At 42.0% G+C, this 13,493-nt stretch overlaps 1 protein-coding gene across 1 annotated transcript in view; it reads left to right on the top strand.

Annotated features, from left to right (window-relative positions):
• LOC147700775 (olfactory receptor 1L4-like) overlaps positions 1-12,180 on the top strand; it is a 41,481-nt gene extending 29,301 nt beyond the window's left edge. Inside the window, exon 2 of the mRNA XM_086929229.1 lies at positions 11,198-12,180. Within this exon, the coding sequence (XP_086785355.1) occupies positions 11,198-12,180 (983 nt within the window). The remainder of the gene's footprint in view (positions 1-11,197) is intronic.
• Positions 12,181-13,493: the final 1,313 nt, after the last annotated feature.

The following is a 13,493-nucleotide window of genomic DNA, read 5'->3' as shown; positions in this document are numbered from 1 at the left end:
GAAAGGATGCGTCCCTATGGAATACTTCAACATTATACATTCAGAAATAATGTTAGTGAAAACGTAGAAGAAGGAAAATTTGCTCTTGTTGAATAAATGATGTTTGGGCAGACATTACAAAGGACATTTAATCAACGATCAAAACCTAAGTTTCCAAACTTTCGGCAAAAGAGAGTTTTTCTATTTAGGCTTGTTGCAGTTGTTCAAGCCATGGTGAACTGAAAGCGAGCTACTTAGAGAATTTGACTGTTATGCAGATTCATTCAATGCTGTCAAAGACACCATTGAGTGCTCAGAGCAGTCAAAGTTCTGCACCTGGAAGTCACGATCCTCTTGGACAGTCAATCATTTAAAATAAATCTGCAGCACCCGTGAATGAGGTGGTGAATGCAATGCAGCAAGCAAAACAGAGAAACTGTGGATCTAGAACAACTAATACAGCAATTGAATACAGATCAGAAAGACATTTTTGAATAGGTAAAAGGTAAAGCAGAACATGGATTTCCTCATGAGAAAAAGAGTGTGCATGTTCTACCTATAATCCAGTTCTACTGTAGTACATAAGTAGTCAAGCTGAAACTGGAAAAAATGTTTTGATTAAAGTACTGACAAGTTGTCTAAAGAAGAAAACAGATCCCATGTTGCTGTGCGTAGTTACTGCACCAACAGGCTTAGCTGCACATAAGATGAAAAGAGTCACCCTTTATCAAATACTAGCAGCCCATCCCGACGTTGTCCGGGTATGAATTGCTGCCGTCCAGTAGTATATTGTTTTGTAGGATTTTGTTTTGATAGCATTTCTTATCTGTTACAGGCCTGTGAAACGCTCCGATTCAGAAGTGTGTGAACTCAAGTTTCCCTACTTTATTTTTCTTTGCAATATTATATAGCGCAAACTCGACAACATGGCATGAGCACAATTTACATTACAGAAGAAAACATTCATTTGTGGTATGCACAGGGAGACAAAGCGATTTGCCTGGAATCACAGGATGTTGAGCTGAACTCGACAACATGGCATGAGCACAATTTACATTACATTACAGAAGAAAACATTCATTTGTGGTATGCACGGGTAGACAAAATGATTTGCCTGGAATCACAGGATGTTGAGCTGATGTCGAGACGTAGTTTCCCAGCTCTAAAGTTCGCAATTCTAGAACTTGTGGCAAGAGGTGTGTCTAAAATTGTATGTCGGTGCTGGCCATCAATGAGAGAGACCTGTGCATTTTTCAAATCGGTAGTGAAAAAATATGAGTATGTTGCTGGAGATGTGGGCCGCCTTGCCACCAATGTACTTACCGGAGGAGGGTAAACACCCATTATTCCGCAACTTTCTTTCCGCATACCATCACTCCGCATACTTTCATTACGAAAGTACCATGACTCCGCAATGGCATTACATTTTGTATGCTTTTACCACACATACATTTACAACGAAGTTCGTTGTTAATGTATGAATGGTAAAAGCATGTTTTTTTATGTTTGGATAAGATAAGTATGGGTATAGGGGTATATGTTTTTGGGTACTGAGGTATATGTTTTGGGGTGTTTGGGTATTTTAAGGTTTCAGATATAGTTTTGGGTTATGGGGTACAGGGGTAGTTTTAGGGTTTAGGGATAGGTGTGGGTTTTGGGGTACAGGGGTATTTTTTAGGGTTCACGGCTAGGTTTGGGTTTTGGGGTATAGGGGTATTTTTTTAGGGTTCAGGGGTAGGCTTGGGTTTTGGGGTACAGGGGTATTTTAAGGGTTCAGGGTTAGGTTTGGGTTTTGGGGTACAGGAGTATTTTAGAGTTTAGGGGTAGGTTAGCGTTTTGGGGTACAGGGTTATTTTTAGGATTCAGGGCTAGGTTTGGGTTTTGGGGTACAGGGGAATTTGTAGGGTTCAGGGGTAGGTTTAGGTTTTGGGATACAGGGGTATTTTAAGGGTTCAGGGCTAGGTTTGGGTTTTGGGGTACAAGGGTATTTTAGGGTTCAGAGGTAGGTTTGGGTTTTGGGGTACAGTGGTATTTTTAGGGTTCAGGGCTAGGTTTGGGTTTTGGGGTACAGGGGTATTTTTAGGGTTCAGGGGTAGGTTTGGGTTTTGAGGTACATGGGTATTTATAGGGTTCAGGGCTAGGTTTGGCTTTTGGGGTACAGGGGTATTTTTAGGGTTTAGGGATAGGTTTGGGTTTTGGGGTACAGGGTATATTTATAGGGTTAAGATGGGTTAGTGTTTAAGGGTGTTGGGGTATTTTAAGGTGTAAGGGTGGGTTATGATTATGGGGTGCAGTGGTATTTAAAGGGAGCAGGGTGGACACCCGGAGCTGGAATGTACAGAATCTGGGAAGAAAAAAGAATGAAATATTGGGCACAACGCTCGCTTTTTTTCTGTAATCATGCGCACTGCACACGCCCACACCCCCAGCATACGCCCACAGCACACCACGCGGTGCCAGCCGCTTTATGCATACACATTCAGGGGGCTATGGTACCCCCCATGTGCACCCCCCACCCACCTTCACCCTGGGGGCCCGCAACAGACCGCCGCAGTGAAGTTCCACATGCTTTTCCATGGTGGAAAAACTGCCGCTGAAAAGCATTTTTTTAAACCCATCCTAATATGGCTGACGGTGTCTGAGAGACACCGCCACCATATTAGAGCTTTTCCGCCACGGTTGTAAGCCAACCGCGGCGGAAAAGCAGCAGACTGAAACCAGGACCCACCAGCCATCCTAATGTGGCGGTGGGTCTTTGGTGGGTCCGCAGCGGATTTTCCGCATCCTCTGGGCCGGCGGTGGCTTCCGCCGGCCCAGAGGATGCGGAAAATCCGCAATCCTAATCGACCCCTTAGTTTGGAAATAGAATAAAAAAAGTTAAAATTCTCAATGGAACAAAGGTTATAGGGACATTAGAGGAAGGAAGTAGAATTATAGCACCCTTAGACATTCATAGAAAAACAAAGGTTACAAAGACGTCATAGTTAGAAAATAGAATTAAAAAGAACCTTAGAAAAGTCACTGAAAAAAACAAAGGTTATAGGGACATTATAGTTAGACTAACATTTCACTTGTACAAAACCAGAGAAATTCAGCAGATATAGTTACCTAAGCTAACTATAACTCAAGACCCGCAATGCACCCCCGATGACCTCACATATTACTTCACTCATGACATGGTTAGTGACATCGTAGATGAAATAGCTTACAACATTTCAAATGACATCACTGATGACATCTTCCAGTGATTGGGAGTGTTTTCTGAAAGTTAGTGAGTTTTAAACATATATACTAATGTAACTTGCTGTTGAAGTGTTTTTATGGGTAAGTGATTGGGTGTGTAAGTGGAGCATATATGAGTGACTGGGTATATAACAGACTGTATACACTGTGTGAGTTGTTGTACTAGTAAGCGAGTGGGTGTGTCAGTGCATGTATGAGTAGGTGGGTAGCTGAGTGAGTCTTTGTATAGTTGACTGTTAATACAACGTATTGAGTGCGCACATACCCAGAGGTGTCTTGCCCTTAGACAATGGTGAGCCTTGAAGAACCAGCTAGTTGTGAAAAAGCCATGTCAAGTGGTGAGAGAGCCGGCATTTCTTATAGCAAATGGTAGCTTCTTCCATAATTTTGGTGTGCCGTATGAGATACTACGACCTCCCCAGCATAAGGTTCGGATCCTGGGAACCATCAATAGTCTAGCATCAGAGCGCAGTTGTCTGGGTGATTGATACCAGGAGAAAAGCTTCTTGAGAAACATTGGTTGGGAGTCGCTTATGGCCTTGTAAGCAAGACATAGGACTTTGAACTTAATGCGCTGTGCCACTGGGAGCCAGTGAACTCTTCGAATTTCCATAGTTACAGACTCATATTTAGGGACATTGAGAAGCAGCCTTGCAGATGCATTTTGAATCATCTGGAGCTTTTTTAGGTATTGCTTCTGCATATTAATGTAAAGTCCATTGCAGTAGTCTAGCATTGACTGCACGAGTGTAGTCACTACCACCCTTTTGGAGTCATCAGGAATATATTGTAGAAAAAGGGAAGTAGATATGATAGCATTAGTCTGCTGAGATAAGGTGAGTTTACTATCGACCAGTACGTGTTTTGCCTTCTGGACTAGTTTTGGCAGTTCCCACATATCTGCCGGCCACCAAAGGTCGACCCATCTTGGTTGCAAATTCCCAAAGATTACCACTTCGATTTTCCCGAAATTGAGCCAAAGACAGTTGTTTCTCTTCCATCTATTTAGGGAATCAACCTTTACAATGCAACTTTTGCACCCCACTACCATTACAACTAAACTTTTACAACGCAACATCCATTACAACAGATGCATTTACAACGCAACCATTACAACGCATGACACTACAATGCACACCACTACAACGCATGCCATTACAACGCAGTCAATACAACGCATACCATTACAACGCATAGCATTACAACACATAGTACCCTTACACTATCCAGCACTTACCCTACTGTTGCACCCCCTGGAGTTAGAATAGTAATTTTTACCCCTACACTATCCAACACTTACCCTACTGTTGCACCCCCTGGAGTTAGAATGGTAAATTGTTCCCCTACACTATCCAACACTTGCCCTACTGTTGCACCCCCTGGAGTTAGAATAGTATTTTTAACCCCTACACTATCCAACACTTACCTTACATGCAACGTAATGTTATGCGTTGTAATGGTATGCGTTGTAAAGGTAGTATGCGTTGTAGTGGAATGCGTTGTAAAGGTAGTTTCAAAGAATTTGTAATGGCATGCGTTGTAATGGTATGCGTTGTAATGGATGTTGCGGTGTAAAAATTGCGTTGTAAAGGTAGGCGTTGTAAAAGTATGCTTTGTAATGTCATACATCCATCTATTTATTTCCATCATGCAGCTTTGAAACTGCATTGATGGGGAGGCTTGATTTGATTTTTATAGGCTGCCACCACCATCTGGGTGTCGTCGGCGTTTGAAGGTCCTTTGGCGTGTGTGGAATTTGAATGGATTGTTCAGGTATGCTGGTCCGGTGCCATGGAGGGCCTTGTGTGTGTAGGTGAGTATCTTGAAGGTGATTATTGCCTTGATGGGGAGCCATTGGAGTGTGCACAGATGCTGGGAGATATGGCAGTGTTTTGGCAGGTTGAGGTTCAGTTTTGCGGCGGCGTTCTGGATATTCTGTAGCTTGCGGGAGAGGTTTTTGTTTATTCCTGCATAGAGTACGTTGCCATAGTCGAGTCTGCCGGTGACCAGGGCATGAGTGGCAGTCTTTATGTGTTCAAGGGGGATCCATTTGAAGGTCTTAGGAAGGAGTGAGTTAGTACTTCCATTATTAGCTCTATGGGTGAGTTGATGTGTTACTGGCTTTATGGATGAGTGAAGAGATGGGTGTGTGTTTGCATGGGTTCTGTAAATTAGTGTGTTGGTTATTGTGTAGGACATATTTTATGGGGGAATAATTGGGTGTGTCAGTGTTTCAGTGGATGATGTCATCAATGATGTCATTTGAGATGTCTTCAGTTTTGTTACTGATCATGTTATGTGTGATGTAATATGTGAGGTCATAAGCAGTGCATTGTGGGGTGTGAGTTATAGTTAGCTCCAGTTACTATAACTGCTGAATTTCTCTTGGTTTGTATGAGTTAAATATTAGCCTCACTGTAACCTCCCTGTAACCTTTTTTCAGTGAATTTCTACGGCATTTTGAATTATATTTCCTTACTATACCTTTTCTGTAGGCTTTGTTTTTTGGTATATATATATATATATATATATCCCAAGAGCTGCTCAGGAAGATCAGACGCCGCGTGATGTCTCCAGCATGCAACGATAAGCAGACACGAGCCCAAATTGAGTGCAAAAAGTAGCGTTTATTCTTCTTAGTCGGCCATAACGCGTTTCACCACCGGAATGGCTTGATCACATATATGTATATACAAATTTTGAATCCCACAGCGCTGCTCTGCTTGAGATGGGACACATGCTATTGAAATACTTTATTGATCGTATGGCAGGATGATGCATTTCACCCACCTCACTGGGCTTGCTCACATGACAAGACATATTTCAGTACTGACACACCACGTGAATCAAAACAGGCATAGTTATTGAAAACAGACTGACTTCAATGATCTGGTTTGATATGAACATTAGTACAAATCTCAACAATGCTCAACAAAAAAGTATTCTAGATGAACTAGATCTAAAAAAGCACATTCTGGTAAAAATTCAGAATAATGCTGGTATATAACTTAGTGCTTCACTTACTACTCGTTTAAATGCCATACAACATCCTTACTTTCATTGCTGCAGTACAAGCCTCCTCATCAAATCCTATAAAAGTAAGCATGGGTGAAATTTGCGAATTCGCGGTGAAATCGCAAAAAAATCTGCGAATTCGCGAATTTTCGTGCAAAATCGCTGATATTTTTGCGATTTGCCCTGGAGTACTTTCTACTGGCTAATCCAGTAAGTGCTCCCTCATTAGGTAATTGTATAGTGCTTTTACTACACTGCAGCTGCATAAAGGGTCAGAAGATGTGTCTCCAGTGACCATGTGTGCCTGTAACACAGGCACAGGCACACATGGTCACTGGTGACACATCTTCTGGCCCTTTACGCAGCTACAGTGTAGTAAAAGCACTATGGGGCAGATTTACAAGCCGCTTGCGCCTCTTTTGCGCCGCAGTTACCTCATTTTTGTGATGCAGCGGCAGCACAAAAGATGCGCCATGGTGCTGGGTATTTACAACGTGACGCATCTGAGAGATGCGTCACATTGTAAAGCCCTGCGGCATCAGGAGGCGTTCTGGCACAGGGGAGGGCGTTCCTGCGCAGGAACGCCTCCTAAAAGTGGCTGAGTGAAATCTACAAGATTTTACTCAGTCACTTTTAGGCAAAAGCAGGCGCAAGGCTTGACGCCGCATTGGGGAGATAGGGCCCCCCAGAGCATTGCTGGAGCTGTGTCGCGCTTGCAACGTTGCTCCAGCAATGCGCTGCTTTTATGGCACAGATGCGTGATGCATCTGTGCCGTTTTTGCCACATGGTGCGCTGCATTGTAAATGCGGCGCACCATGGGTGGCGGAGCTACGGCGCACAATAACTGGCGCATCCCTGGGGATGCGCCCGTTATTGTAAATCTGCCCCTATACATTTAGCCAACGAGGGAGCACTTACTGATTAGACAGTAGAAAGTACTCCAGTTGAGTAGAGGTATTGCACAAAAAGGTGGCATCTCGTGGACAAACACGCAGCGCGGGATTCATTCTGCCCCCTGTTAGACTCGTTTTTTGTGCCCTTCTGCCCTCTGTTAGACTCGTTTTTCTCTTGTTTTTCTGCCCTTCTGTCCTCTGTTAGACTCGATTTTCCCTTGTTTTTTTGCCCTTCTGCCCCCTGTTAGACTCGTTTTTGTGCCCTTCTGCCTCTGTTATTCCCTTGTTTTTGTGCCCTTCTGCCCTCTGTTAGACTCGTTTTTTGTGCCCTTCTGCCCTCTGTTAGACTTGTTTTTCACTTGTTTTTCTGCCCTTCTGTCCTCTGTTAGACTGTTTTTTGTGCCCTTCTACCCTCTGTTCGACCCGTTTTTCCCTTGTTTTTCTGCCCTTCTGCCCTTTGTTAGACTGCTTTTTGTGCCTTTCTGCCCTCTGCATCGCCACATCATCACACAGCGCTACCCCAGCACCACTCAGCACCACCACAGCATCAATCAGCACCTCTACAGCATCACTCAGCACCACAGCACCAATCAGCATCACCACAGCACCACTCAGCGCCACCACAGCATCACTCAGCACCACCACAGCATCACTCAGCATCACCACATTATCAATCAGCACCACCACAGCACCACTCAGCACCACCACAGCATCACTCAGCACCATCCCAGTATCACTCACCACCACCACAGCACCACTCAGCATCACAACAGCACCACTCAGCATCACCACAGCACCACTCAGCGCCACCCCAGCATCAATCTGTGCAACCATTCAACAACAACGGGTTCAAATATGTTCTCTCAATGTTTCAAGCTTTATTACAAATGTCACAAAAAGATGTTAATATTTCACTTCTGTTCTTGGATTTTCGTCACAATAAAATACACTGAACATATTCTTCACAAAAGTTATTTACAAACGTTTAAGCTATTGCCATTATAAATCAAAATCACTTTTATTTAAGTATTAATTATTTAAAAAAATTCAAAGCCATTGTAATTTGTAATATCAATACATCTAAGTCACGTAAATACAAAACATGTTGCATTACAAATGCTATAGGTGACACATTTGCGAAAGTTATAACTATTGGCATTGTAAATGACAAAGCTATTAATTTAGCTATTTTCAAAACCAACACATAAATTAAAAAAATTGTCATTTACAAGACCAATAGCTCAAACTGTCCTAATGCGAGACCTATTGCATTGCAAATGCTTGTTTTTATATCTGTCAGTGCTTCCTGTTGAGGTTTAATGTTCGTGACAGGCACCTCATTGCCTACTTGTAACTATTCTCTTACCCTGCTTCAAGGGTCAGAGAAGAGTCAGAGAATAGTTGCAAGTAGGCAACGAGGTGCCAGGAAGCACTTACAGGCTTACAGCAGCAGATGCCCAAGTTGAAGTTAATTTCTTTGTAACCCTTTTGTAAAAGGTTACAAAAAATTAGCTTCAACTTTTGCACCTGCTGCTGTAACCCTGTAAGTGCTTGGCTGAAAATTCGTCCCAGTTGATTTGCGTATTTTACTGCGATTTTGCGAGATTCGCGGATCGCGATATCGCGGAAAATCCGCAAATTCCGTGAGCGGAACGAATTTCCAGCCCATGCTTATATAAAAGCGCAAAGTGCCAATGTTTCCTGTGTCGATGTTGTACCTCTCTCCACCTGGAGTAATAAGAAAAGTGCTGGTGCAGGTATATCGAGACTGCCAATTCCTTTGTGCAATATTATTCTCTCATTTATGACAAGTCTATATCTGTGTGATGAATTTTTTTAAAAAAAACATTCATATGAAATAAGAGCTGTTAATACAAATCCGAGATAAGACGACTAGCCTGCGTGCTCCTGACACTCAGTGCCAGGATTAGTAAAAAAAAATGCCATAGTGCTCCAAAGATGTGGTTAAGTGCTAAAATAAAAACCTATATCTACTAGGGACCGGGATAGGTAGCAGCAAAAGTACTTCTCCATGGATGAGTGCAGCCTAATCAATTAAACCATGCATACTCAAAATTACTACTTAATTCCTGGATGATCAAAAATTGAGCTTTGGGACCCCCTGAGGAATAAAGTGCAGAGCGCGGAGAAGAGGTATGGCTAAAAGTGTAATTGGTGAAACCTTCCCCCTCAAATTAGAGCTGTCATAAAATGATAATTAACTATATACCCTATAACTTTGAGTCTCATGCAGCTGAATATAAAAATATATGTAAACACAATGAGGATCAAAGAGCTAGATGATCCACCCACTACCAATAAAGTTTGTTATTGAGTTCCTCCCCATTGTTTAATCCATTATGTGTTTGTGTGTCCAGCTCCAAAATGAACTTGCACTCCAGCCTCCTCAAACATTTCTCTCTGTTCCCTCCTCTTGTTAGTGGGGATATTGTCCCATGACAAACTATTTCCGGAAATTCAGGTCCAGGCTGTGCATACCCTTAAAGTGCCTGGCCACTGGGTAGGATATATCAGAGTTAACAATTGCCCTTAGATGTTGGAGAATTCACACATGCGCTGGCAAGTTGGTGCTCTCCTTGTATTGCAGACCAAAGGTACAAGTTAAAACATAAACTGTGAATTATGTACAGCAATTGTATATCCCTTTGAGTTGGTTGATTGTAGGACCAAACACAGAGGAATATTACGTTGTGTTAGTGCCAAATTAGCACATTCTGCACCAGCTGCATTTATAAAATCCATGTATGGGTGTTAGCCACTTTTTTTGGATTTAGAGTCCCAAATTGTATCTTTGGACTGCTTCTGACCAATGCATTGTGCATGAATTTTGCTTTTCTACACATCAACGTGGACTGGGATGAAAAGAAACCTCTTAAAATCATGTCAGTTCTTATAAAAAGCCAATTAGAATTGATTATGACCTTGATCTGTCTGTGCTGTCTACTGTAGGTGGTTATAAGTCTCGTTTTACTGACTGATTTGCTTTGTGGATTCCCCAATACTAGTTCGCCTGGGTGGCCTTGAGTTGCAGTTGTATAATAAGTTTTACCGTGGGACTTTTTTAACTTTGTTGAGGGCTGACTGGATGGTCTGTTTGCTGCAGCCCCTGTCAGTAAATCTACTGATGGCTTCTTAGCACAGTCTTCGAATGCCTGATCAGTACTGCAAATTCTCTGCAGTCTAAGAAACTCCCCATAGGGCTGCTTTTAATTAAATGATAAGGTTGGAAACTGGATGCATGGAGGGTGGAGTTCCCTGCAGTGCTCTTCCTGTGAAAGCTGGTGTCTAGTCTATTGTTAATTGACCTGAACATGCACATAAAGGAAATCTATCACTTTTTTGTCTATCACTGCCTTGAATTGCAAATTTGAAACCATTGTGATTGATGTTATCAATGAAAGCTGTCACTTGTTCTTTGAACCATTTCATACCATAACAATATCGTCTATAAACCACACCTAGCAAGTTATGTGCTTGTTCCAAACATCTTTGTATGTAACCTTGGGTAACCTATATATTTATATGTATTTGCAAAAAAAAATTTCAATATCCAATAACAAAAACATGTGCACTCCCAGCAGGTAAATTGCAGATTGCAGTTTTAATGAGCAGCACGTGTTTTAACACCAGAAGTGTCTTGTTCACGACACATGTTTATATGTATATATATGGGAGAGAGAGAGATAGGGAGATAAAGAGATACCTAAGAATAGTACATTTATACTTACATGTAAATACTTAACTTCACCATATTTGTGCAATAAACATTCAGGCAATTAGTTTTGTAGCATGATATTTACATGTCAGTGTTCCGGTAATATACCCTTGTGATAGATTGACATCTTAACTATTTTTATTTATCTAAATAACAATCAACTACTCAACATACATATACCTCCTAAACAATATTAATATCATACATATTTTTAACTTCTACTATTATTTTGTCTTAGGGCATGGGTAATGAGATGTACATCTTTTGAGTGCCACACTTTCAAATTCTGCTTCTGTAATTGTTATTAATATTGCTTGTTTTTTTTTCTAGACTGTTTCTTTAGATCCAAGGCCAAAAGCATTGATGATCAAATGGCAGACAAGAATTTTGCAGGCAAGAATATATGTTCATTAGAAGATTTCCTGATTGTAGGATTCTCAGATCTCCCACAGATGCAGATTCCAATGTTTGTGATATTTTCCCTGTTTTACCTGATCGCTCTTGCAGGAAATCTTATTATTATGGCAACAATTTACTCAAGCGCAGAACTGCAGACTCCAATGTATTTCTTTCTCTCAAATTTGGCCTTCCTCGACATCAGTTATACCTCTGCCATTTTCCCACAAATGTTGGCACACTTTTTTCAGCATGGCAGGTGCATTTCTCTTAATGAATGCCTATTGCAGATGTATTTCTTCATTTGTTTAGTGTCTACTGAATTTTTCCTTCTCACAGTCATGGCTTATGATCGGTATGTAGCCATCTGCAACCCATTACATTATACAACTGCAATGAATAGGGCATTTTGTATGCAGCTGGCTTCTTGGAGCTGGGGACTTAGCTTCCTGGTCCCACTGCCACACACTGTGCTAATGTCTAAGCTCACCTTCTGTCAACCACATAGTCTCAACCACTTCTTTTGTGATGTTGCAGCTCTTCTGAAGATTTCATGCAGCAACACTCACAGAATTGACACAATTACCTACATCTTAGGAGCTACAGTTTTGCTGATGTCCTTTCTTTCAATCGTTACATCTTACATCAACATCACTGTGTCTATCCAAAAAATTAAATCTACAAGGGGGAGACTAAAGGCCTTCTCTACATGCGCCTCCCACCTCACTGTGGTCATTTTATTCTATGCATCTCTTTCTTTTACTTATGTTCGACCTTCATCAACGTACTCATTGAATGATAACAAAGTCATGTCTTTATCATACATTGCTGTAACGCCACTGTGTAATCCTATTATATACGGATTAAGAAATACAGACTTTAAAAATGCTCTTCGTAAAATAAAGAATAGGCTGTAGATAAAAGGTCACGGACTGTGGGACAGAACCCTCATCTACACTGCTTCTCCCACCATTTTGTGCTGTCACTCAATATCAATGCATAGTTTTTTTTACGTGGAAGAATAAAGAACCTTACAAGTTAACTTTGGTTTAACAACCTGAGTACACATCATTCACAGTACAGTAAAATCATAGTGGACTGAATCCACGAAAAACAAATTTTCCTGACGGCTAAGTTCACATTTTCCAACAAGTTTATTCTTAATTTAAATGTTGCCACAGTTGTTGTGTCTCCTGGCTCTTTACATCTTCTCTATGTGTGCAGCATTCACAATCTCCTCATGTTTCTCTAATAACATCTGGTAACACAAGCAAATGCCTATCCAGAGATCACCATGGTGGAAGAACCTCAGTAGCCAAGGACAGTGACTGTACATTCACACTCCAACAATTGTCGTATTACCGTTGGTAGGTGGATTATTATTACAGGTAAGTGTGCACCTATCACTAGCAATATGGCCAACCACACTATAAAATGTTTAGATAGGGTCGAAAAAAGATCATTCCCTTGCTCATCCCTTCCAACAAGCTGGCAGGATTAACTTATGAGCCAGGTGTCTAAAGCACAAAAATCTATGCCCGCTTTCCACAATGGGGGGCTTAGGTATCCCAATGGCACCCCACCCTCAGAGACCCTATACAGTTGGAGCGGAGTCTGGGCCGGTTCTGAGTAACCATTTTCCCCCCTATCAGACATAGAGGAAATCGACTGACAGTTAGCTCCAATGACGCTTGCCACATGCAAGGCTTCCAACCCCGATGTGACAGCGGCTGGTAAAATTATCAGCTGGAAAGTCGCTGGCATTAGAGCAAAAAAAGGGTAGATACAGCCTGGATAGATTTTATTGCCAGTCACGACATTATAGCTATCCAAGAGACGTGGGACCCCTCCCCCAGTTTTTGGCTGGATGGCTTTACATGTTTTGTCGTTCCAGCCATCTCAAGCAGCGCGGGCAGAGCAAAGGGTGGCCTCATTTCCCTTTTTTAGTTAAAACTCTTGGGGACCTTACACAAGAATAAGGGACCCGAAGGATGCGGGAAAACCGCTGCGGATGCTTGAAAGACCCACTGCCAAATTAGGATGGCTGGTGGGTCTGGAATGCCAGAAACCGGTCCTCGGAAGCTTGTTTCCGATCCAGGGAAGACATGGCTTGGCAGTTCGGGCTGGACTAATCCCATGAGGCACAGGGTCAGACTGATTCGTATATAGCCACGGTGATGGATTAAACCCAGATCTGTTGACTGGGTGTGAGTGTTTGATTGATTCAGAT

This window comes from Lissotriton vulgaris, chromosome 7, assembly GCF_964263255.1.
Source record: "Lissotriton vulgaris chromosome 7, aLisVul1.2, whole genome shotgun sequence".
NCBI classification, from domain to species: domain Eukaryota; kingdom Metazoa; phylum Chordata; class Amphibia; order Caudata; family Salamandridae; genus Lissotriton; species Lissotriton vulgaris.
Note: the sequence above shows the minus strand (reverse complement) of the source record. Positions and strands in the feature narration are given on the sequence as shown.